This window comes from Salvelinus fontinalis, chromosome 15 (assembly GCF_029448725.1).
Source record: "Salvelinus fontinalis isolate EN_2023a chromosome 15, ASM2944872v1, whole genome shotgun sequence".
Lineage (NCBI taxonomy): Eukaryota > Metazoa > Chordata > Actinopteri > Salmoniformes > Salmonidae > Salvelinus > Salvelinus fontinalis.
Genome location: NC_074679.1, coordinates 23,926,672 through 23,953,544, shown reverse-complemented (window position 1 = coordinate 23,953,544; position 26,873 = coordinate 23,926,672). Strand labels below are relative to the sequence as shown.

The window sequence follows — 26,873 nt, the reverse complement described above, 5'->3', positions numbered from 1 at the left end:
GCCTGAATTCAAAATGTATTAGATAGATTTTATTTTCTCACACATCTACACACAATAACCCCTAATGATAAATTGAAAACATGTTTAGATAAATGTTTGCTAATTTATTGAAAATGAAATACAGAAATATCTAATTTAAATAAGTATTCACACTCCTGAGTCAATACATGTTAGAATCACCTTTGGCAGTGATTACAGCTGTGAGTGTTTCTGGCTAAGTCTCTAAGAGCTTTGCACATTTGTTTTTATTTTATTCTTCAAGCCCTGTCAAGTTGGTTGTTCATCATTGCTAGACAGACATTTTCAAGTCGATTTAAGTCAACACTGTAACTAGGCCACTCAGGAACATTAAATGTAATCTTGGTAAGCAACTACAGTGTATATTTGGCCTTGTGTTTTAGTTTATTGTCTTGCTAAAAGGTGAACTTCTCTCCCCGTGTCTGTTGGAAAGCAGACTGAACCAAGTTTAAAAAATTTTATATACGGAAAAACTCCCTAGTTCTTGCTGATGACAAGCATACCCACAACATGATACAGCCACCACCATGCTTGTACAGATTTCCTTCGTTTCACTTAGTGATTTAGGTTTTGATTTTGGAGTAACTACAATGTTTTTGATCCATCCTCAGTTTTCTACTATCACAGCCATTCAACTGTAACTGTTTTAAAGTCACCATTGGCCTCATGGTGAATTCCCTGAGCGGTTTCCTTCCTCTCCGGCAACTGATTTAGGAGGGACGCTTGTATCTTTGTAGTGACTGGGTGTATTGCTACACCATCCAAAGTGTAATTAATAACTTCACCAAGCTCAAAGGGATATTCAATGTTTTTTTACCCATCTACTAATAGGTGCCCTTCTTTACGAGAAAAACATCCCTGGTCTTTGTGGTTGGATCTGTGTTTGAAATTCAAGCCTCGACTGACGGAACTTACAGATAATTGTATGTGTGAGGTAGTCATAAAAGTAATGTTGAACACTATTATTGCCCACAGAGTGAGTCCATGCAACTTATTATGTGACGTGACTTCTTAAGCAAATGTTTACTCCTGACCTTATTTAGTCTTGCCATAACAAAGGGGTTGAATGCTTATTGACTCAAAACATTTCAGATTTTCATTTTTTATTAATTTGTAAAAATATCTAAAAACATAATTCCACTTTGACATTATGGGGTATTGTGTGTAGGCCAGTGACAAAAACATCTCAAATGTGGAAATAATCTAGGGGTGTGAATACTTTCTGAAGGCACTGTACATTCAGAAAGTATTCAGACCCCTTTACTTTTTTCAGTCGGTCTTCAAGTTGAGATACTCAATGAGATGGGGCAGCACTAAGCTAACCTGCAATGTCACTTCCTAGAGTAGCTCAAACATATTCTGCTATCCGGGATCCTTGGGATGTCCCTACCCTAAACTCTACCCTCACCTTAACCCTTACCTAACCTTAACCCTTACTGTAATCATTTTAAATGTCAACTTCAATGGGTTAGGGACATCCCAATGATTCTGAATAGCAAGGAATCAAATTGCCCATGAAACAAGATGGCAACACGCTAAAACGACACATCCTGATCTTCAAATGAGTCATAGGAAACATTGGGCTGACATCATTGATGGCTTTGTTCATTCTTTTTACAGTCAATGGATACAGTCTATGGATAAGCCAGATAATTTTGTGATCCACACAGCCCAGTGAAATCGCAGGACATATTAATGGGAATAGGAACACTATCAAGGCTGACCTTCATTTATAAGATTGCACAAAAATAGACTGAAGAGCAAGATGACCCAGTCAATGTTAGAGATTTTCTTTGTTTGTGTTTTGATTTGGAGCCTCTATATAGACATATCTAATCCTCCCTTATCACTGAATATTCCTGATTGTGCCATCTGTCTATTCTTATCGCTATCTGTTCTTGATATGATGACAGTGGCATTCTCAGACATTGTAATATTCATGAATTGTACATGCAGCTGCATGTCACAATTTTACCCATATGTATTTTCAAAGAAAACATAATCCCCTACAATCACGTTTAATTCATTTAGTACAAGGGTTTTCAAACCTCTTTTCATGGACCCACAGTCATTCCATGTATTTGAACTATTCCACAGCACACCTGATCCAACTTCTCAACTAATCATCAAGCCCTTCAATATGTGAATCAAGTGAACTAGTTCAGGGCTACAACAAAATGGTGAAACGTCTGGGGGTCCCCAATGAGAGTTTAGTAAGTACATTTGAGATCAAAATTATTCTGAACAAGGGTCGTAAAAGTGTCACTCACCAACATTTTTTTTTTTGTAAAAGGCATTGAGACATTGCCCAGTCACGACACAGACCACCAAACTCAGACCAAGGATATAATAATAAAATGTTCAGTTTTTAGAATTACAGTGCTGCAAAATCAACCATCTGAAACGATTAGCATTTCAACTCACTTTCTAGACAACGATGCAGAGAAGTGTAGATAGCAACACAGACAAACAGTTTCCTCTTTAGACCACCTTTTCTGTGGAGCTGCCTGTCTCCAGATAAACATATATTCTGTTTGTGTTCATAAATAAGATACGAGGGAGCGGAGAAACACTATCCTTCCCCCGAGGTAGACTTTCTCCTCTCCCACATGGTAAACTGAGGTCACTCACCGTGTCAGTGAGAGAGGCATAGACGTAATTGATGCCATTGCTGACACATATCTGGGCCAGCCTGTGCAGAGCTAGATTATATTTAGTTTTTTTATGGCCTGTCATTTATAAACAACTAAGATAGAGTCTTGATCTCATGGTGGACTCCATGCAGAGCAGTCTTAAAGAATCAGGCACCAATGGGACAAAAGGATGTACTGCTGTTTGATCATTCCCACACATTAGATGAAGAGTAATGGTTCTGAATTATCTGGTCATTGTACGTATATACTAATGTGGTGTTAATGATATGAGATAACGTAATTGTCTCTAAAGAATTTGCTAGTATGTCATCCAGAATAAATAATGCAATATTCTGAGAAATGTAATTGTAATCAATCTGATAGCTGGCAAAATAAGAAGTTACACTTTATTCATTTTTTGTCAGAAGTATATCGTGCCAATCTAAAAGTCTTATCTACACCAACAAATGATAATGTAATCTTTGCATTATCACCCTACCCGTAGCTAACTCTAACCTTAACCATTTTAAATGGGACATCCCTTTGGTCAAGATCTGTTTCTTGCTTTGCTCTCAGGAAAATGGTGAAAGTGAAAGGAGTGATTTCTGGGGCAGTGTTAAGTGTGGAGGTGGAGCAATTAAAGTTGAAGATTCCCGGTGTGTGACGCCTGCCGTTTGTGTGCAACGCAGACCTGGTGGTGAAACAAAGGAGTCACTATCAGTCGTTTTGAGTCAGAGTCTTTACCCGACAAAGTCATGTTAGGATAGATCAGTTATCCTGTTAGCTTTTTTGTTGAACCCACTGCAGTGTTTCAGGTGCCAAGTTTATGGTCATGCTGCAGCAGTGAGTAGGAGGGATATTCTAAGATGTGGGAAGTGTACAAGAGGGCATGGGACAGAGGAGTGTGTAGTGTCATGGAAAAAGTTGTGTGTGTCAACTATAGGGGTGCCCATGTTGCTGAGGATCGGAAGTGTCCGTTTAGAGAGGCAGGTTGAGGTGGCCAGGGTCAGAGAAGTACAGAAAGTGTATGCTGAGACAGTGAAGAAAGTAGAGGAGGATGGGTCAAGGGTGAGGGATCCTGAGAGGATACTTGTGAGTAGTAGATCAGTGCCAAAACACAGGGAGAGGCCAATAGATGTTGTGGTGGCAGCGGCAGAGAAGTACTTGGGTGTACGAGATTTAACTTCAGAAGAGTTACAGGGTGTGAGTGTGGGTGTCCTGTCCTCCCAGGTCGTTGGCCTGGGGTAGGATCAGATAGGGTTAAATAGTGAAATAAGGTGGTGGGTTTTTAATGAGTGTAGGGTTAGTTGGCACTGTAGTTTTTCCTTTTCCCATTTAGTATCACAATGTATAATGGATATACTGTATACCCCAGTCCAGTTGGTGGCAGTAACCCAACATATACTGGATGCCAACTGTCGTTAAACCTCACAGAAGAAGAAGAAGAAAAAATGGGGACATCCCATGGATCCTGGAAACCAAGAACAGTGGGGAATAATCGAAGGATAGGCAGCCCGCCGTGCAGCTTTGTGGACAACGTTTCCCATTGTTAGGGAGGAGAGACATGTATCTTGTCAGTATATCCATAATCTTTGGTTTGGCGACAGTTTTTGGGACCTCTGACTTGGTGAATGAGTTGTTGACGTGTGAGAAGTTTGGAAGTCTGACAGCCAAAATGGCGGAGAGTAGTGCGGATGGAATGGATTAACGGTTGGAGAAATAACAGCTTTGCTGGAATGCAAACAATATGGGTATCAGTTCTGATTATATGGAACTGGAGAATGAGGGTCAAGGACCGGAATGGTCTGTAGTGGAAAGACAGGAAGAAGCGAGATCATGATACTGAAAGCCAGGGTAGGAAACAAGAGTAATAATATGTCGGGGGGGGGGGGGGGGAGTGGTGATGGTGTTTGAGACCACAGGGCCTCATTTACACCCTATCCGACTAACCAATGCCGTAGAGAAAGAGATAGGCAAAATAAAATTAGCTTGTTTAATTGGAAATGGTAGATTGTTAATATTTTATGGTAACCAGGCTCAGCAAGGGAAGATTCTGCAAATGGAAACGCTTAATGGGAAGGACATTAAAAGCCATGTATGTCCCTGGTGCTTATGCTAGATTGAGGGGAGTCATCACTGGGGTCCCAATATCTATGTTCACAGATGATGTTAAAGATAATGTGAAGGAAGGCAAAGTGACTGAGGCCAAAAGGTTGATCAGTATGAAAGAGGGTCAAAGCAGTGAAAGGTTATCAGAGCTGCTGAGATTTGAGAAGGTTTTGCCTGGAAAAGTGCAGATAAGATTTGTTGGTTTCAATGTCAGAGAATTTGTCCCATCCCCATTGCTGTGTTTTAAATGCGAAAGAATGAGACATGTAGCTGTTCAGTGTAAAGGAAAGAAAATGTGCCAAGTGTGGAGGGGAACATGATTACTGTGAATGTGTGAGCAATGTGAAAGTGGAGTGTTGTAGTTGTGGGGGGGAACATAGTGCATCATTTGGTGGATGGCAGTTGCAGAGAGGCTCAAAGATATAGAATCAGTGCTGCTGCTACTCGCTGTTTATTATCTATGCAGTCACTTTACCCCTACCTACATGTACAAATTACCTCAACTAACCTGTACCCCCGCACATTGATTCGGTACCGGTACACTGTGTATTGTCATGTAATTTCCTTGTGTTACTTCTTGCTAAAAAAATTACTTTATTTATTTAGTAAATCTTTTCTTAACTCTTTCTTGAACTACATTGGTCGTTAAGGGCTTGTAAGTAAGCATTACATGGTAAGGTTTTCGACGCATGATGTATCATATGCAGAGGTTGTAAGACAGATTGATATAACTACAGTGCATTCATTTTAATTTATTTCACCTTTATTTAACCAGGTAGGCTAGTTGAGAACAAGTTCTCATTTACAACTGCGACCTGGCCAAGATAAAGCAAAGCAGTGCGACACAAACAACACACAGTTACACATAGAATAAACAAACATGCAGTCAATAATACAATAGAAAAAAGTCTATATACAGTGTGTGCAAATGAGGTAGAATAATGGAAGTAAGGCAATAAATAGGTCATAGTTGTGAAATAATTACAATATAGCAATTAAACACTGGAGTGATAGATGTGCAGAAGATGAGTGTACATGTAGAGATACTGGGGTGCAAAGGAGCAAAATAAATAAATTAAATAAGAGTATGGGGGATGAGGTAGTTGGATGGGCTATTTACAGATGGGCTATGTACAGGTGCAGTGTTCTGTGAGCTGCTCTGACAGTTGGTGCTTAAAGTTAGTGAGGGAGATATGAGTCTTCAGCTTTAGTGATTTTTGCAGTTTGTTCCAGTCATTGGCAGCAGAGAACTGAAAGGAAAGGCGGCCAAAGAAGAAATTGGCTTTGGGGGTGACCATACCTGCTGGAGCGCGTGCTACAGGTGGGTGCTGCTATGGTGACCAGTGAGCTGAGATAAGGCGGAGCTTTACCTAGCAAAGAACTGGAGCCAGTGGGTTTGGCAACGAATATGAAGCGAGGGCCAGCCAACGAGAGCATACAGGTCGCAGTGGTGGGTAGTATATGGGGCTTTGGTGACAAAACGGATGGCTCTGATAGACTGCATCCACTTTGCATCCAAGGAGAATTGTAAGGCATTGAAGCTCGACTGGACGTTAGTTAACACAGTGTCCAGAGAAGGGCCAGAGTTATACAGAATGGTGTCGTCTGTGTAGAGCTGGATCAGAGAATCTCAAGCAGCAAGAGCGACATCATTGATGTATACAGAGAAAAGAGTCAGCCTGAGACTTGAACCCTGTGGCACCCCCGTAGACTGCCAGAGGTCCGGACAACAGGCCCTTTGATTTGACACACTGAACTCTGTCTGAGAAGTATTTGGTGAACCAGGCGAGGCAGTCATTTGAGAAACCAAGGCTGTTGAGTCTGCTGATAAGAATGTGGGGATTGACAGAGTCGAAAGCCTTGGCCAGGTCGATGAATACAGCTGTACAGTATTGTATTTTATCGATGGCGGTTATGATATAGTTTAGGACCTTGAGCGTGGCTGAGGTGCCCCCATGACCAGCTCGGAAACCAGATTGCATAGCGGAGAAGGTACGGTGGGATTCTAAATGATCAGTGATCTGTTTGTTATCTTGGCGTTCAAAGACAGGCAGGGTAGGATATATATAGGTCTGTAGCAGTTTGGGTCTAGAATGTCTCTCCCTTTGAAGAGGGGGATCACCGTGGCAGCTTTCCAATCTTTGGTGATCTCAGACGATACGAAAGAGAGGTTGAACAGGCTAGTAATAGGGGTTGCAACAATTTTGGCAGATCATTTTAGGAAGAGAGGGTCCAGATTGTCAGCCCGGCTGATTTGTAGTTTAAAAAAAATATATATTACAATTTTTATCCCATTTTCTCCCCAATTTTCGTGGTATCCAATCGCTAGTAAGTACTATCTTGTCTCATCGCTACAACTCCCATACGGGCTCGGGAGAGACGAAGGTCGAAAGCCATGCGTCCTCCGAAGCCCAACCCAACCAAGCCCCACTGCTTCTTAACACAGCGCGTCTCCAACCCGGAACGCTATGCCAATTGTGCTTCGCCCCACGGACCTCCCGGTCGCGGCCGGCTGCGACAGAGCCTGGGCGCGAACCCAGAGACTCTGGTGGACCACTGCGCCACCCGGGAGGCCCTAGGGGTCCAGATTTTGCCGCTCTTTCAGAACATCAGCTATCTGGGTTTGGGTGAAAGAGAAATGGGGAGGTTTGGGCAACTTGCTGTGGGGGGTGCAGGGCTGTTGACGGGGGTAGGGGTAGCCAGATGGAAAGCATGGCCAGCCGTAGAAAAATGCTCATTGAAATTCTCAATTATCATGGATTTATTGGTGGTGACAGTGTTTCCTAGCCTCAGTGCAGTGGGCAGCTGGGAGGAGGTGCTCTTATTCTCCATGGACTTTACATAATGATGGAGCTTCCATGGCTGCTCCTGTACTAAGTGGACCTTCAGGGTTGGTATTGCTGCTAGCCCTGGTATGGTTTTGAGACATGTTCAGAAATCTTGCGCTCATGAATGTGCTGTGTCAAAGGATACTTTGATTGTGAATAAAGTTAACTTCATAGCTTTCATTAGTAAGGTTATCTACACGACTTGTATTGTGGAAAGCAGAAATGCCAGGTTGAATTTATTATAATACATCTTTATATATATTTTTTTAGTAGTACAGAATTAGACAGACCATGATTGCTCGCACACTCCAGCACAGTAGCTGGCGGCATGCACCTTAACGTTTGTTTGCGGGCCGCCATGATATCAAGGAAGAAGAAGTGCGCATTAATCATTTGTAATGTTCAGCTACGAATGATATTTTGCCCGCCACCAGGTGGCCGTCACAGCGCGCGGACATCAACATCATAGATAATCCCTATTATTTCTTCACCTGTGCGCGCACTGCAGCCACAGATAGCACAGCACAGACGCATTTATTGTGTAATTTGGGGGAAACCATTGGAGCGTTCGTGCGAAAAACCGATTGAGCCAGTTTGTGGAAAACAATTCTTGGAGTGTTTCGGTCAGCAGAAAATACCACCGTAGTCTCCTCCTGTGGCACATTTAGCGGAAATGCTTTACCTGGTGTTTCAGTTCGGACTGTGAAACACTTTGGAGAAGAACGCAGTGGAAACGCTTCAAATGTAAAGCAGATGAGGCAGAATTTGACCTATCAAATCGTGATCTAAAAGTATTTAATACAAAGGTAAACATATTCCGAATGAATTATTTTTTGCCGTCTGCGGGCCATTTCTGTACGGCAAGTGTCTAATACTTTATAGTCAGTGTGTTGTGTAGTGTAGCATGCTGAATTTGGCAGTTGTGTGATGAGGGGAACGTGAACTCACGTGTCATCATAATGTCATAACTTTTTTAGGAACTCTGACATATGCCGCGTTCAAATACTTGTTGGAACTAAGAAACTCTGAAATGTTCTACATGGTTGTAGCCTAGTTATACGTGTGCCGCGTTCAACGAATCAGTAAGTCGGACATTTCCTAGTTCCGACTAGCATATGAACGTGGCAATAATGATAAGTGTCATATATTTCTTAACTTTCATCCTAAAGTTTAACTTTCCTACTAAACAATGAGGAAAATAAGATCAATATCTTGGCTGAACAACCAACGTTGAATTGCATTGAATTCTACATCGGGCTGAAATGAGCGTTTGAATCAGGAACGTTTCCTCTCACGACCTCTACAAGCCAGAATGTTGAATACAATTCTATTTTAACATACTTTACAGGTTGGCCTTGTGAATAGTCCTTTTGGCGGTAGGAATGTCGCACAATCGGCTATATCAACAAGAAAGTATAATTACACAAACTTTTCAAAGGGCTAGTAGTGCAGTCATATTTCTATCACCTGAAGCATGTGCTGAACCATGGAAACACGTGCACGAGCTCAGCAAGTCCTGCCTGTATTTTTATGTTGTGGGCATGCTTCAGTTGATAGAAATCGGAATGCACTACCAGCGCTTCGAAAAATTGATGTAATTATACTTTCCTGTGGATATATTGTCTCACATTCCTACCGCCAAAAGGTAAAGTACATTAAAATATACTTTTATTACACGTTTTGGCTTGTAGAGGTCGTGAGAGGAAACGTTCCTGATTCAAATGCTTATTTCTCCCCTTTGTAGAATTCAATGCAATTCAACATAGGGTTTCCAGGCAAATCAAGATCATGCTTTTAGAACTATGTGAGGTAGGCCTAATTTGACATAGGCTACATGATTGGCAATAGGTGGGACAGTACAGGTACAGCCAACTTGGCATGCAGGGTCAGGGTGGTGGATAGCCTGGAGACCCAATGTTGAATTGCATTGGAACTGTCAAACAGACAGGTAAAAATGCACAATCTTAAACATGTTTTACGAAAGAGATATTTACAATGAAAGACATTAGTTTTCTATTAATTCTGAGCAGGACTCATCGACACTGATATAGCGCCAACCTACCTCACCATAACACTATCTCTCCCAGTCAATGGCCACATGGCAGTCTGATACATGTATTTCCTATTTCCTTTATCTTGAGTGAAGATTATTTATTAACCTGACTGGAGATAACCTGACAGTCTCAGTTCTCAAGAGGGGACTTCTTCTGTTTGTAGACATACTGTACATTGCCTGTCCATGGACTTAGAACTGAAAGCTGCAAACAAAGTTGTTTTGACTGCAGATCAATTGTGAAAGTAAACAGGACTCCAATTTATTGACATCTTTCTATGGATAAAGTCCCTTTGGAGACAAATTGGACAGATTTCAGTCGTGTTAGATGTTGCCACATGATATGTCAGTTGCTTGTTTTGTCTCATTAATTTGATTGTGGACAACTAAAACCTGATAATTACCAGTAATTACCAGTGCAGTCTGCTAATAAACATTGGCCTATAGTTTATTTTGACAAAATTGTCCTCATCATTTCAGAACACCCCTCTCTAAACTCTGCCCCTGATGACTTCACAATGACTTCTGGAGTGGAGACAATATACTTTTGTTTAGGAAGGGTGTGTCCTGCACTGGTGTTTCTTCCTTCTCACTCGGCCGCCTGCCAAGCCAGGGCTTGTACCCATGGAGATAACAGGTGCCTTATGTAACCACAGTTCCAGGAGGAGATTCCTCTGCACAACTAGGGCCCTGACCTTTCTTCTAGCATGGGACTTGACCTAGCAAAACTCAGGGCCCTAGGAAGAGAGGGCATGACAGATCAAGAGGATCTTAAGAGAGGAAGGATAGCTCAGTCTAGACAGTGGTTAGTGTTTGGGAGAACTCAGGGGAAAATGACCACAGTGACCAGTGGGGAGGAGGGCTAGTCAGTAGAACTTAGTTCACAGCAGTGTGGACAGATAACATCTCAGTATTATGATGGGCTGTAGACATTCTAGCCTCAGTCTGGAATGGGCGACAGTCCCGTGAGTGTGGTGAAATCAGCAGTGACTCAGGTCTGTAGTGTAGTGAGGAGCCTCCTTTGTGTAGACAGAGTGGTAGACAATATGTTTAATCAGTGGGATTGGTTTACTTACTCATCTGTAATCATTGAACCATTGATCAGCACTAATGGGAAATCCAATCAGTCAAAACGTTAGCCACGCTAATGTGTGTGTGAGCGTGTGTCTCATGTTCTCAGGCCAACATTCTTTGACGGTGCACAAGTATAGGTCGGCGGACTGTGTTTCAGTAGTAGTAGTATTCAAATGGGACAGGCCTTCTTTTAGTAGCCTATTTAGGCACTATGAAATGTCAAAACAGTTTACATAGAGAACATTTTCATCTGTCCACTGCTGGATTAGTCTGCTCTGCTCTGTCTGCATGTCTGCTAACCCTAAACCATCTAGTCCTTACCATAAGATTTCCCAGTCCTCTCACCCTACATAGTGCTTAGTGTATGGCAGTCTGTGACTGAGTGAGTGTGTGTTATTGTGGTTGGGGCACAGAGGGCTTGTTTTGACTGGAGAGAACAGAGACTTCAGAGATGCCAGTGGCAGGAGAGGATGTTTTTTAAGCCACAGCTGTGTTTATCCCAGCAGTCACTAAGTCACTACTGTCAAAAGACTTCACCTCCTCTGGTTTTGTTCCCTCAGACCAGGGTCTTCATCTCCATAGATACAGAGGTCCAGGCTTAGGCCCACGGCAACACTAATATGAGATCTAGAAACGGGCAGATTCAACAGCCCAGTCTGAGAAACTCAAGAGTCTCTCACTATTGAAACATGTGAACAATATGAGAGAGTAATGAGGGGTACCGGTAACCTTAGCCTGTGTATAATTAGTTTTAAAACTTTATCTTACAATGGTGTTCTCTTATGGCCCTTGCCATTATGTTTTTATGACTGGTTCCTAGGCTACTGTGTAAGTTCTCTGTCAGGCAGAAAGAGGGAGGGGGGGGGGGGGGAGAACAAGAGGGAGAGGGGGGGGGGGGGAGAACAAGAGGGAGAGGGGGGGGGAGAACAAGAGGGAGAGAGGGGGTGAAGGATATTTGGAAAGAGGAGTTCCTCAGTAATTATCAATCTCTCAGGAATGCAGCCTCTACTCTTAGACAAGCTGCTGCATGGCTACAGTGGCCCAACAGCACTCCGACTTGAACAGATATGTCCACGGCTCCACATATTCACCCTTACAGCAACAATGACCCTGATTCACTGTTGACTTACCTCATTTCAGTTGGTTAACATCCAACTCTATGTATTTAGTATTGGTTTAGTATTGGCATGTATTGTTGTGTTTAATTTATTTCTATCAATATCCTGATCCACATATCCTTTATTATAGTAAACAGAAACTTAGGTAAGGTATTGTCTCAAAAATGCATATCTATATATTCTTGAAATACTGGCATTCAAACTCACTGTCTCTTTTAAAGGCCATTTGTATCTTGCCGGATGTTTTTTTAATGTTTCCTCTTTTCCACTAATTTCACAAAAGTCCATGGGAAGACCAGGAATTGTCCAGAGCCATGTGCATACAATGTTTAAAAAAAAATATGATTTGTTACTGCAATGTTCTGACATTTGCCTTCTACAACGTACCTCTATGCGTTTTGAGCTCAGAATTGTTTTAAACTTCTGAGTGAAATCATCACATTGAAAATAGGCACATTCCTTTGGTCTTACCCGCTGTCATTGCTTATTAATGTGACAATCCTTTTTAGGGGATGGATTTCATTGGGTTGTTCCAGTTTTCCCCTAGTGGTGACTCACATACATCATGTACATACAGTTGAAGTCGGAAGTTTACATACACTTAGGTTGGAGTCATTAAAACTCGTTTTTCCAAACACTCCACAAATTTCTTGTTAACAAACTATAGTTTTGGCAAGTCGGTTAGGACATCTATTTTGTGCATGACATAAGTCATTTTCCAACAATTGTTTACAGACAGATTATTTAACTTATTCACTGTATTAAAATTCCAGTGGGTCAGAAGTTTACATACACAAAGCTGACTGTGCCTTTTAACCTGCTTGGAAAATTCCAGAAAATTATGTCATGGCTTTAGAAGCTTCTGATAGGCTAATTGACATCATTTGAGTCAATTGGACGTGTACCTGTGGATGTATTTCAAGGCCTACCTTCAAACTCAGTGCCTCTTTGCTTGACATCATGGGAAAATCAAAAGAAATCAGCCAAGACCAAAAAATTGTAGACCTCCACACAAGTCTGGTTCATCCTTGGGAGCAATTTCCAAATGCCTGAAGGTACCACGTTCATCTGTACAAAAGATAGCGTGCAAGTATAAACACAATTGGACCACGCAGCCATCATACCGCTCAGGAAGGAGACACGTTCTATCTCCTAGAGATGAACGTACTTTTGTGCGAAAAGTGCAAATCAATCCCAGAAAAACAGCAAAGGACCTTGTGAAGATGCTGGAGGAAACAGGTTCAAAAGTATCTATATCCACAGTAAAACGAGTCCTATATCGACATAACCTGAAAGGCCGCTCAGCAAGGAAGAAGCCACTGCTCCAAAACTGCCATAAAAAAGCCAGACTACGGTTTGTAACTGCACATGGGGACAAACATTGTACTTTTTGGGGAAATGTGCTCTGGTCTGATGAAACAAAAATAGAACTGTTTGGCCATAATGACCATCGTTATGTTTGGAGGATAAAGGTGGAGGCTTGCAAGCCGAAGATCATCATCCCAACTGTGAAGCACAGGGGTGGCAGCATCATGTTGTGGGGGTGCTTTGCTGCAGGAGGGACTGGTGCACTTCACAAAATAGATGGCATCATGAGGATGGAAAATTATGTAGATATATATTGAAGCAACATCTCAAGACATCAGTCAGGAAGTTAAAGCTTGGTTGCAAATGGGTCTTCCAAATGGACAATGACCCCAAGCATACTTCCAAAGTTGTGGCAAAATGGCTTAAGGACAACAAAGTCAAGGTATTGGAGTGGCCATCACAAAGCCCTGACCTCAATCCTATAGCAAATTTGTGGGCAGAACTGAAAAGGCGTGTGCAAGCAACGAAGCCAACAAACTTAACCCTGTTACACCAGCTCTGTCAGGAGGAATGGGCCCAACTTATTGTGGGAAGCTTGGGTCAAACGTTTCAGTTAGCCTTCCACAAGTTAAACAATTTAAAGGCAATGCTACCAAATACCAATTGAGTGTATGTAAACTTCTGACCCATTGGGAATGTGATGAAAGAGATTAAAGCTGAAATAAATCATTCTCTCAACTATTATTTTGACATTTTACATTCTTAAAATAGTGGTGATCCTAACTGACCTAAGACAGGGAATTTTTACTAGGATTAAATGTCAGGAATTGTTAACTGAGTTTAAATGTATTTGGCTAAGGTGTATGTAAACTTCCGACTTCAACTGTACACCGCACCTCTGGTTCAGAACGGGCATGTGTTCTAATCACCTGCCTCACTGTAGAATGCCCTTCACTTGAGTGGTTCTGCTCTTCTTTATTTGGTAATGCCCACAGAATAGAGGCACACCCTGATTTATGAAAGATCAGTACAATAAAGCTACCTTTCACACTAGTAAAATGTTGACACTTAATCAGTTATTACTGCAACACGCGCCATTATTTCACAAACATTCACTCTATTCAAAACGGTACATGGGCAGTTCTATCTAAAGCGGCCCATGAGCACCAACATGTGAAGCTCATAGCAGCATATCATATTGGGTGTCAAATGAAAGCTGCGAGTCTATATTTTGGGGAAATGAAGGCATAGATAAAATGTTCAACCATTTTCCATCTAAGAAATTTGGCATAACTAAAGGCTTTGATTTCTGGATAAACAGATCAGAAATTCACAATGTTGACGTATATACCCCTGTCAACTAATATCAACACTTATATTTAGCTTTGGATACATTTTCTTTACCTTCTTAAGTTTAAGAACTTGCCTTGTAATTCCGTTACCAAAAACCCACACCTTTAAGATATTTTCTAATTTCTCTCCCTCCTCCTCTGGAGAGAGGATAACGAAAGTTCACAGAAGTAAAAAAAAACATGTGAATCCGTTACCAAATTGGTAACAGAATTACCCCAAACATGTAACGGAATTACTGCAACTGAATTGGCTACAATGGTCACAAACACAGTTGGGTCACTTGCTCCTATCCTCCCTTCCATGGAATACTGTTATGTTCAGCTCACAACTATTTTCTTTGTCTTTCTGTTGTCTGGTGGTCAAACCAAGAGTGTTAAAACAGTCTGAGTCTTGACAACTTCTCCCTCTCTCTCTCCAGTTAATTTCACCTCTCCCAGCTCTTACTGACTGACACCTACCCATGAGTCCCCTCTTTCCATTTACTATAACCAACATCCTCACCCACTGAGCACCAACTAACACCAGACCTCCATTGACGTTGAAAATGTGTAAAACTTTGGTCAGTCCACCCTGACCTTGATGTTAACGTCCACAGACAGACCGGACTGGACCTATCATAGACATGTTTCACAAGTCTGCATAGCACAAGTACAGTACATCGAGTAGAATACAGTACTGTACAGTGAGTTGAGCACAGTAGTCCAATACACTAGTACAGTATATCTACTGTACTGAACTACTGAGCTGTGCTGTGATGTCCAAACTTGTGAAACATGAGGAGATTAATTATGCATTTCTGTGTCTTAGAGATCAGGGACCCATGATGTGGGTCCCGTTACAGTAATTCCGTTACAGTGTGTAAATCCACTAAATTTAACGTAGTTCAATAACCAAAATATATATATTTTTTAACTCAAGATGCCATGTCATAGCTGACAACCCATCTTTTTTATTTGAATTCGGAGCAAATATTTTAAGAATTTTTGGAGAATGTGGTCGCATAAAACACTGAGGGAGATTTTACCGTAATTCTGTCACCAAAGTTTGCATCTGCAGTTTTTTCACTAAATTCGTTTTTATTTTTTATAAAAAAAATGTTAAAAGTAGTCCTTGTGCATAGAGTTTGGTTAGTTGAACTTTGAAATTAATGGTTTTTGTTTGCCATACATTTTCAAGTGAAAAAATCTGAGTAAAAGTATAATTCCCTTATCATGGAATTGCCCACATTATGCTACCCTAAGAAGCCATTGGGTTTGAGGGGGATCTATGGCCCATACTGATTTCTGAAGGTGGACTGAATGTTGACTAGAACCTTGAACACTGCTCTGCCACTTTAAATCCCGGAGTCCAGACTTGGAGGTAAATGCGAATGTGCTCTTGTTTAAACTAAGCTATACTCACTCTTTAAACAAAGGTGTCTGTTTCACTGCCACACCCTCCTGTCTTTGACTTGTCCCCACGGGCGCATGTACCAGCCAGGTTTGCTTCCTCACCCTGAGTCACTTTTGCAACAACTCCTGTAGTGTAAACTTATTCCAATCCTCACTTGCACAATACTATAAAATTAATATACAGATTGTGCTGCATTACAATGGTCTGGATGTGGCTGCCATGTATGATATTTATGCCTCTATCATTCTCACTCAATATTCATGATTTAAATCATAATAAATATTTTATCATAGTAGCATCCACATTAATGAAGTTTTCAGAAACATATTCTATTCTTATTTAAATAAAATGAACTCTAAAATGACACAATACATTATTTACCATTAATTTATATTGGGCACAACAAGGGACTAGATCAAGTGCTTGAATTTCTAAACTGTTAAAGAGATATGAAAAACCCTTATACAAAAGGAGACACTGTACTACCGCGTCATAAAGCATTTGATCTTCAATCCAACGCTGGAGTATAGAACCAAATTAAAAGTTTTTGCGTCAATTTCCAAATAAATACATAGGGGAGTGTACAAAGTGCTGTGTGGGTCTGATGTTTACTTCAGGCAACGCAGGTGCCAGTGTCTTAACTCCCCAGGCTTACTCATATAAAACTGGAGACCTACATATCCCATGGTATTTATGGCCTGGCAGCTTCATTAAATAGTACCCGCAAAACTCCAGTATTAATGTCAACAGTGAAGAGGCGACTCCGGGATGCTGGCCTTCTAGGCAGAGTTCCTCTGTCCAGTGTCATATTAATATTTTATTTTTATTGGCCAGTCTGAGATATGGCTTTTTATTTGCAACTCTGCCTAGAAGGCCAGCATCCCGGAGTCACCTCTTCACTGTTGACGTTGAGACTGGTGTTTTGCGGGTACTATTTAATGAAGCTGCCTGTTAAGGACTTGTGAGGCGTCTGTTTCTCAAACTAGACACTCTAATGTACTTGTCCTCTTGCTCAGTTTTGCACCGGGGCTTCCCACTCCTCTTTCTATTCTGGTTAGAGCCAGTTTGCTCTGTTCTATGAAGAGAGTAGTATACAGCGTTGTACGAGATCTTCAGTTTCTTAGCAATTTCTCGCATGGAATAGCCGGCCTTTCTCAGAACAAGAATAGAACGAGTTTCAGAAGAAAGTTCTTTGTTTCTGGACATTTTGAGCCTGTAATCGAGCGCACAAATGCTGATGCTCCAGATACGCAACTAGTCTAAAAAATCATCTGTTTCCAGCTACAATTGTCATTTACAACATTACCAATATCTACACTGTATTTCTTACCAATTTGATGTTATTTTAATGGACAGAATGTGCTTTTCTTTCAAAAACAAGAACATTTCTAAGTGACCCCAAACTTTTGAACGGTAGTGTATGTACAGTGGCTTGCGAAAGTATTCACCCCCTTGGCATTTTTCCTATTTTGTTACATTACAACCTGGAATTAAAATAGATTTTTTGGGGGGGTTTGTATCATTTGATTTACATAACATGCCTACCACTTTAAAGATGCAAAATATTTTTTATTGTGAAACAAACAAGAAATAAGACCAAAAAAACTGAAAACTTGAGCGTGCATAACTATTCAGCCCCCCCAAAGTTAATACTTTGTAGAGCCACCTTTTGCAGCAATTACAGCTGCAAGTCTCTTGGGGTATGTCTCTATAAGCTTGGCACATCTAGCCACTGGGATTTTTTCCCCCATTCTTCAAGGCAAAACTGCTCCAGCTCCTTCAAGCAATCTTTAAGTCATACCACAGATTCTCAATTGGATTGAGGTCTGGGCTTTGACTAGGCCCTTCCAAGACATTTAAATGTTTCCCCTTAAACCACTTGAGTGTTGCTTTAGCAGTATGCTTTGGGCCATTGTCCTGCTGGAAGGTGAACCTCCGTCCCAGTCTCAAATCTCTGGAAGATGGAAACAGGTTTCCCTCAAGAATTTTCCTGTATTTAGCGTCATCCATCATTCCTTAAATTCTGACCAGTTTCCCAGTCCCTGCCGATTTGAAAAACACCACCACAGCATGATGCTGCCACCACCATGCATCACTTTGGGGATTGTGTTCTCAGGGTGATGAGAGGTGTTGGGTTTGCACCAGACATAGCGTTTTCCTTGATGGCCAAAAAGCTACATTTTTGTCTCATCTTACCAGAGTACCTTCTTCCATATGTTTGGGGAGTCTCCCACATGCCTTTTGGCGAATGTCAATCATGTTTGATGATTTTTTTCTGGACACTCTTCTGTAAAGCCCAGCTCTGTGGAGTGTACGGCTTAAAGTGGTCCTATGGACAAGATACTCCAATCTCCGCTTTGCAGCTTCTTCGGGGTTATCTTTGGTCTCTTTGTTGCCTCTCTGATTAATGCCCTCCTTCCCTGGTCCGTGAGTTTTGGTGGGCGGCCCTCTCTTGGCAGGTTTGTTGTGGTGAAATATTCTTTCAATTTTTTAATAATGGATTTAATGGTGCTCCGTGGGATGTCAAAGTTTTGGATATTTTTTTATAACCCAACCCTGATCTGTACTTTTCCACAACTTTGTCCCTGACCTGTTTGGAGAGCTCCTTGGTCTTCATTGTGCCACTTACTTGGTGGTGCCCCTTCCTTAGTGATGTTGCAGACTCTGGGGCCTTTCAGAACAGGTGTATATATACGGGAATCATGTGACAGATCATGTGACACTAAGATTGCACACACTTAGACACTTAGATTCCACTTAGGTGGACTTTATTTAACTAATTATGTGACTTCTGAAGGTAATTGGTTGCACCAGATCTTATTTAGGGGCTTCATAGCAAAGGGGGTGAATACATATGCATGCACCACTTTTCTGTTTTTTATTTTTTAGTTATAAGTAATTCTTTTCACTTCAACAATTTGAACTATTTTTGTGTATGTCCATTACATGAAATCCAAATAAAAATCAATTCAAATTACAGGTTGTAATGCAAAAAAATAGGAAAAACGCCAAGGGGGGTGAATACTTTTGCAAGGCACTGTATTTATGTATGTACATTCAGTTATTTTGCTGCTGTTTAGTACTGTTCAGGAGATGATTCTCTTGGTCGACGTAAAAGCACCACATCTATTGTGAGGGAAATGTAAACGGCATGTCAGAGCACAGGCCTGCTTCAGCAGCATTGGGCTGGAAAACCACAGCGGAAGCCAATGGTGTGTGTGTGGCTGCAGTTAAATAAATAGTCTCAATGTTTATACCTTCAAGGAACTTTTGTCCTTAAACCTATTTTTGTTGGTATTATTATGTGTATTGTTTGTGTTTCAACACCCAGCCACCATTGAGATGTGTGGTTAGGAGTCCTATAATTACCGTGCCAATGAAGCAACTGTGTAATTTTGGTAGGGGCAACTTTGTGATAATTTTGTTGTCCTGATCCTTAATTTGTGTGTGTGTGAGAAAGAGGGTCTCTTAGGCATATTCTGAAAAATTTAGTTGGGAAGTTACCAAAGTGCTCTGTTGTATTTTTAGGCAAATAAACTGCTCAAAAAAATAAAGGGAACACTAAAATAACACATCCTAGATCTGAATGAATGAAATATTCTTATTAAATACTTTTTTATTTACATAGTTGAATGTGCTGACAACAAAATCACACACAAATTATCAATGGAAATCAAATTTATCAACCCATGGAGGTCTGGATTTGGAGTCACACAAAATTAAAGTGGAAAACCACACTACAGGCTGATCCAACTTTGATGTAATGTCCTTAAAACAAGTCAAAATGAGGCTCAGTAGTGTGTGTGTGGCCTCCACGTGCCTGTATGACCTCCCTACAACGCCTGGGCATGCTCCTGATGAGGTGGCGGATGGTCTCCTGAGGGATCTACTCCCAGACCTGGACTAAAGCATCCGCCAACTCCTGGACAGTCTGTGGTGCAACGTGGCGTTGGTGGATGGAGCGAGACATGATGTCCCAGATGTGCTCAATTTGATTCAGGTCTGGGGAACGGGCGAGCCAGTCAAAAGCATCAATGCCTTCCTCTTGCAGGAACTGCTGACACACTCCAGCCACATGAGGTCTAGCATTGTCTTGCATTAGGAGGAACCCAGGGCCAACCGCACCAGCATATGGTCTCACAAGGGGTCTGAGGATCTCATCTCGGTACCTAATGGCAGTCAGGCTACCTCTGGTGAGCACATGGAGGGCTGTGCGGCCCCCCAAAGAAATGCCACACCATGACTGACCCACCGCCAAACCGGTCATGCTGGAGGATGTTGCAGGCAGCAGAACGTTCTCCACGGCGTCTCCAGACTCTGTCACGTCTGTCACATGTGCGTGTGAACCTGCTTTCATCTGTGAAGAGCACAGGGCGCCAGTGGCGAATTTGCCAATCTTGGTGTTCTCTGGCAAATGCCAAACGTCCTGCACGGTGTTGGGCTGTAAGCACAACCCCCACCTGTGGACGTCGGGCCCTCATACCACCCTCATGGAGTCTTTCTGACCGTTTGAGCAGACACATGCACATTTGTGGCCTGCTGGAGGTCATTTTGCAGGGCTCTGGCAGTGCTCCTCCTGCTCCTCCTTGCACAAAGGTGGAGGTAGCGGTCCTGCTGCTGGGTTGTTGCCCTCCTACGACCTCATCCACGTCTCCTGATGTACTGGCCTGTCTCCTGGTAGCGCCTGCATGCTCTGGACACTACGCTGACAGACACAGCAAACCCTCTTGCCACATCTCGCATTGATGTGCCATCCTAGATGAGCTGCACTACCTGAGCCACTTGTGTGTGTTGTAGACTCCGTCTCATGCTACCACTAAAGTGAAAGCGCCGCCAGCATTCAAAAGTGACCAAAGCATCAGCCAGGAAGCATAGGAACTGAGAAGTGGTCTGTGGTCACCACCTGCAGAACCACTCCTTTATTGGGGCTGTCTTGCTAATTGCCTATAATTTCCACCTTATGTCTATTCCATTTGCACAACAGCATGTGAAATTTATTGTCAATCAGTGTTGCTTCCTAAGTGGACAGTTTGATTTCACACAAGTGTGATTGACTTGGAGTTACATTGTGTTGTTTAAGTGTTCCCTTTATTTTTTTGAGCAGTGTATTTATCTATGGAAGGCCATGCATCAAATACGAGCAAATCAATCACAGGTACAGCATTGTGCTAGATGCACTGGAATATACAATGTTGTCATGAATGTTGTGATTGTTGCTCTGATTTGTAGCACCTTCTCATTTTGAAATGCATGATCCATTGTTGGACCTAACTTAATATTGTGTAATATGTGCAAATTAGGGTTGGGCGGTCTCCTGATTTCCATATCTTTATACCATGCCTGTGCCGTCCCGTAATATAAGGTATTACCGACAGTGTACAAAAGGGGCAGTATTTTTTGCGGAGGAGTATTTCTCTCTGTATAAAAGCTCTTCTGTGGGGAAAAAATAATTCTGATTGGCCTGGCCTGGCTCATGGTTGCACCCCTGCCCAGTCATGTAAAATCCATAGATAACAGCCTAATGAATTTATTTAAATTGACTGATTTCCATATATGAACTGTAACTCATTAAAATCTTTGAAATCGTTGCATGTTGCGTTTCTAATTTTGTTCAGTATAGACAGCACAGCAGGGATCTTAATCCAGTAGGGGATTACCTCTTCTGCTCTTACCAACGGTAACAAGTTAGCAAAACCCACTTTTAGTGAATTTAATAGTTATAAGAGATTTAGCTGGCAAACATTAGTAGTGAATTTCATACAAGTGTAACTTGATCACCTCACTTAAATTGCACTGCAGGAGTGACTCACCTCATGAAGCTTCCGTTTTGCTCATTGTGCTTCTTTGTAAACAAACACATGTGACTGGCTGTTTGTGCCAGTAGAAGCAACATGCAACAATTTCAAGTACTTTACTGAGTTACAGCGAATAATGAAATCAGTAAATTTAAATAAATTCATTAGGACCTAATCTATGGATTTCACATGACTGGGAATACAGATATGCTGCTGTTTGTCACAGATACTGTATTTTTTTTATTTTTAAGTAGGGGGCGTGGATCAGAAAACCAGTCGGTATCTGGTGTGATCACCATTTGCCTCATGCAGCGCGACATCTCTTTTGCATAGAGTTTATTAGGCTGTTGATTGTGGCCTGTGGACTGATCCTCAATGGCGGTGCGAAGTTGCTGGATATTGGCGGGAACTGGTACAGATCCTTGCGACATCTGGCCGTGCATTACCATGCTGAAACATGAGGTGATCGCGGCGGATGAATGGCACGACAATGGGCCTCAGGATTGCATCACGCTGTCTCTGTGCAATCAAATTGCCATCGATAAAATGCAATTGTGTTCGTTGCCCGTAGCTTATGCCTGCCCATACCGCCACCATGGGGCAATGTTCACAATGTTGACATCAGCAAATCGCTCGCTCACACGACGCCATACACGTGGTCTGCAGTTGTGAGGGCAGTTGGATTTACTGCCAAGTTCTCTAAAATTGTGTTGGAGGCAGCTTATTGTAGAGAAATTAACATTCAGTTCTCTGGCAACAGCTCTGGTGGACATTCCTGCAGTTAGCATGCCAAATGCACGCTCCCTGAACTTGAGACATCTGTGGCATTGCGTTGTGTGACTAAACTGCACATTTTAGAGTGGCCATTTATTGTCCCCAGCACAAGGTGCACCTGTGTAAAGATCATACTGTTAAAACAACTTCTTGGTATGCCACACCTGTCAGGTGGATGGATTACCTTGGCAAAGGAGAAATTCTCACTAACAGGGATGTAAACAAAGTTGTGCCCGAAACTTGAGAGAAATAAGCTTTTTGTGCATATGGGAAATTTCTGTAATGTTTTATTTCAGCTCATGAAACATGGGACCAACATTTTACATGTTGCGTTTATATTTTTGTTCAGTATATTTAAAATGTATTAAAAGATGGTATTGGAAAATCATACTGAGGGTATTTCGAAATACCCCGGGATACATTGGCTACCGCCCCAACCCTAGTGAAAATGTGTGTACTTCATTTTGAGAAGCAGGAAGTCATTGGTTTATTATCAGGTAACCATGATGTGATGTGAGTCAGTTCCTTGTGACCAGACTGAACCAAACATGGATCAATCAAATTAGAAAAATATACACTCCTGAGCTCCTCTCCAGCCATCCTTTTGATTATTTCACTGAACATCCATGGGAAAGTCCACCATTTCCTATTAAGACATTCATGTGATATGAGCTTGTCTCTGACATTCCTTGTGAAATGCTCTGCTTGGGATAGCAGAGCCAAGCAGTACTGTGGTGCTAGTTCAGTGATGGTCACTGTCTGTCTGGGTGGGTGGAGATGATGTTCCCCATATTCCTCCATTTAAGAGCATTTGGAGATTCCAGTGGTTGAGTGCTGACATTCCTCTAGGAGATTGGAGTGATTAACGGTTAATTTATGACCAGTGTGAGGGGTGTCTGGCAGCCTGCATCTGCTGCAATCATTTAGCTAGTGTTTTAGAGCCAAACCAGGGCCTTAGTTACAGTACACTACACTACATCTCATCCTAAATCCTTCAATAGTTTAAAAGGATCTTTTGATAATGGAGCTCTGTTAGAGAAGAGCCCATTTATGATCATTTTGAGACCCATTTTAGAGAGGGATTGCAGAGGCCAAAGGCTCCTCCTGGACATTTTGGCATTAGGGATGGATGGCAGTAGAGGGGCATCTTGCCAAGACTCAGTAATTTGGGGATTTTTATGTGTTGGTTGCATGTCTCAAACACACAGATTATCTCTGAAGAACTGACACTTGGCTGATATGCTTTGCATGTACTGTAGCTTAGATGGAGTCATATCTTGCTGTATTAAGATACCTGCCTTAGAGGAAACTAGTTTGGCAGGGCGGAAGAGGGATGGAAGAGAGGGAGGGCGATGAGCTCATTGTGTCAGGGTGTTGAGGGAGCCAAAGGAAGACAATAAGAGACAGCGTGAGCTAGTGTTGTAGATCGGTGCTGTTAGTTCTCTGGTATTGTGCTGGTGTGTGTGTGTGTGTGTGTGGATGTTTGTGTGTGTGGCTTCGGGTGGGGCACTGTGCATTATGACTACATGGTCAGGAATGAAGGGAGCAGTGCCAATTCTTTGCAGAGGCAGTGAAGTTTGGTTGAGAAGCAGGCAAGATGGATCTGAGTACGCTGGTTGTGTGGTCTGGGCTCTGCTCCCCCACACCCTAACACAGAGAGGGGCATGATCAAAAGAGTTGAAGTCGATTTAAACCAATGGTGCAATGCTTGTGTACTATTGATGTAGCAATTGGAATGGACAATGGAAAAGTATTTATGCAAATGTTTTCCTTAAATTAGTGGAAGAGCTAGGATTTTGTTACATAAATATGGTTATGTTTCTAATTGACTCCCTCTCTTCTCCTTCTCTCTCACTTAGGGAGTAGGTCCAGTGTGAGGTGGGATGTCTGGCCGTGAGTCTGTGGGAGACCTGATCCCCCAGGACGTGGCGGAGGTGTTTGCCCATGAGAGGCAAACCAAAGGGGTCCGTAGGAAGAAGCGTGGGGGCTCCCTGGGTCGGGCCTTCAGCTGGTTCAAGGGAAAGAAGAAGAAGGAGGTCAATGCTAACGGACAGATCCAGGACTTTCATTCAGTTGGTCCAAAGACTGGTAAGATCTCCCCACAGGGCCACAGCCATGGTAAGAACAACCTAACAGGTTATCCACTATGTGGAGCAGGTTGACGTTTATTGGGATGAGTCTTGTTCTTGAGGGAGAACTGAGCGATTTCCGCTAGATGGGCCAGCTGCAAAGTTAAAATTGGCTATATTGTAAAAATGTATGAAAACAAAAATTAGATTTTTGGTCTTAATTTAGGGATTATGGTTAGCAATGTGGTTAAGGTTAGGTTTAAAATTGCTTTTATGACATTGTGGCTGTGCCAGCTAGTAACCACTCCAGAACAAGATTCATGATGAAAAACGTTAACCCACCTATGTGGATCCTCACTCTCCGCTATGTGATTGACTATGTTTTAACATTGTTTAGCAATCAAAATATGTTTACTGGTACCTCTCTTTCTAGACTGTATGTGGTTCAGAGGATATGGCTCAGACTGTAGCTTGCTGTTTGTGAACCAGGTTGTTTGTTTATTGATATCATTTCAAGTGGGGCTAGGTAGCTATAGTCTAGTCTCTGGATTGTGGTGTTGGGTGTTCAGAAACAGTTCAATATCTTGGTCTTGCACACCAAAGCATGTTTGCTCTCTGGAGGACAGTTTCTGACTCGCCAGCTACCCTTTGACCTCCCCAGACATTGTTTGCCGTGAAGAACTCTTGTCAGTCCTGTTCTGTGATACCCAACCAACCTCCAGCATTGTTCAGGTTGCGCACAGGTCCAGATTCCAAACTGTCAAACATTGAAGTAGACTCACAGAAGGGATGAAATATGGCTCACTTACATACGTTAAGACATACAGAAATGTATGTTTAGAAAGACAAACTTACACAAGTTAAGACATAAAGAAATATACACACATTTAGACATAGAGAAATGAATAGCTTATTCACATAGAACGCTCTTCAGAGGCACCGCGATGAGATTTAAATTTACATAGCTATATGTACTATATATGAGAGAATGTTGAACAATATCAGTAATTCCTTGTTTAATCAGTGTACTGTATCCCATGGTATTGCCACATTTTTGGGTAAGGTGTTTTCAATGATTAAGAGTCACTGTAAGTACCAGCTTGACTTTCATTCCTGCTAAATGTAATGTTTGGAAAATCACATCTACAATCTAAATGATGTAAGCAGCACAACACAGAAACACAAACACACACAGGCCAACATTTTTGTTTTCTTTGGGAGCCCATTTGTTAATTGTCATTTATTTCCGCTCTTGCAAGAGCACAATAGCACTGCTCGGTTTAGTAAGAGCTGTTTTATGTGTGTTTATCTGTCGGTTCTAGTGTAGTCTTGGCTAATTGCCCCAAAATAGTGCTGAGTGATTTAGTGCTTTTTGAGGTCGCTTCGGTTAGATCATGAAAAAAAAAATCGTGTTTATTTAAACGTTTTTTATTTTTATGAAATCCTTTATGAGCTTTCCTCAGCCATCATCAGCCTATAATTTACTATTTATATTTGACAACTTTTACTTTTACTTCACTACATTCCTAAAGAAAATAATGTACTTTTTACTCCATACATTTTACCTGACACCCAAAAGTACTCGTTACATTTTGAATGCTTAGCAGGACAGGAAAATTTACCATTTCACACACTTATCAATACAGCACATGGTCATCCCTTCTGTCTCTGATCTGGCGGACTCAATAAACACAAATGCATCTTTTGTAAATGATGTATGAGTGTGGGAGTGTGACCCTGGCTATCCATACATTTAAGAAAATGAGAAAAATAAGAGAATGGTGCCGTCTGCTTTGCTTAATAGAAGGAATTTGAAATGATTTATACTTCTACTTTACTTTTGATACTTAAGTACAGTGGGGCAAAAAAGTATTTACTCAGCCACCAATTGTGCAAGTTATCCCACTTAAAAAGATGAGAGAGGCCTGTAATTTACATCATAGGTACACGTCAACTATGACAGACAAAATGAGAAAAAAAATCCAGAAAATCACATTGTAGGATTTTTAATGAATTTATTTACAATTTATGGTGTAAAATAAGTATTTGGTCACCTACAAACAAGCAAGATTTCTGGCTCTCACAGACCTGCAACTTCTTCTTTAAGAGGCTCCTCTGCCCTCCACTCGTTACCTGTATTAATGGCACCTGTTTGAACTTGTTATCAGTATAAAAGACACCTGTCCACAACCTCAAACAGTCACACTCCAAACTCCACTATGGCCAAGACCAAAGAGCTGTCAAAGGACACCAGAAACAAAATTGTAGACCTGCACCAGGTTGGGAAGACTGAATCTGCAATAGGTAAGGAGCTTGGTTTGAAGAAATCAACTGTGGGAGCAATTATTA

General features: G+C 41.7%; 1 protein-coding gene across 5 annotated transcripts in view; it reads left to right on the top strand.

The window, feature by feature from the left end:
* Positions 1-8,108: 8,108 nt before the first annotated feature.
* The window catches only part of LOC129811577 (uncharacterized protein KIAA1522 homolog), a 53,341-nt gene continuing 34,576 nt past the window's right edge, over positions 8,109-26,873 (top strand). For 2 of the 5 annotated variants that reach the window (XM_055863001.1, XM_055862998.1), the window contains exons 1-2: positions 8,109-8,394; positions 24,315-24,573. In XM_055863001.1, coding sequence (XP_055718976.1) covers positions 24,339-24,573 — 235 coding nt within the window. In that variant the 5' untranslated portion in view covers positions 8,109-8,394; positions 24,315-24,338. Of the gene's footprint in view, positions 8,395-8,474; positions 9,234-10,121; positions 10,279-24,314; positions 24,574-26,873 lie in introns of those variants that run through there. The other 3 variants (XM_055862999.1, XM_055863003.1, XM_055863000.1) reach the window with 3 other exon arrangements.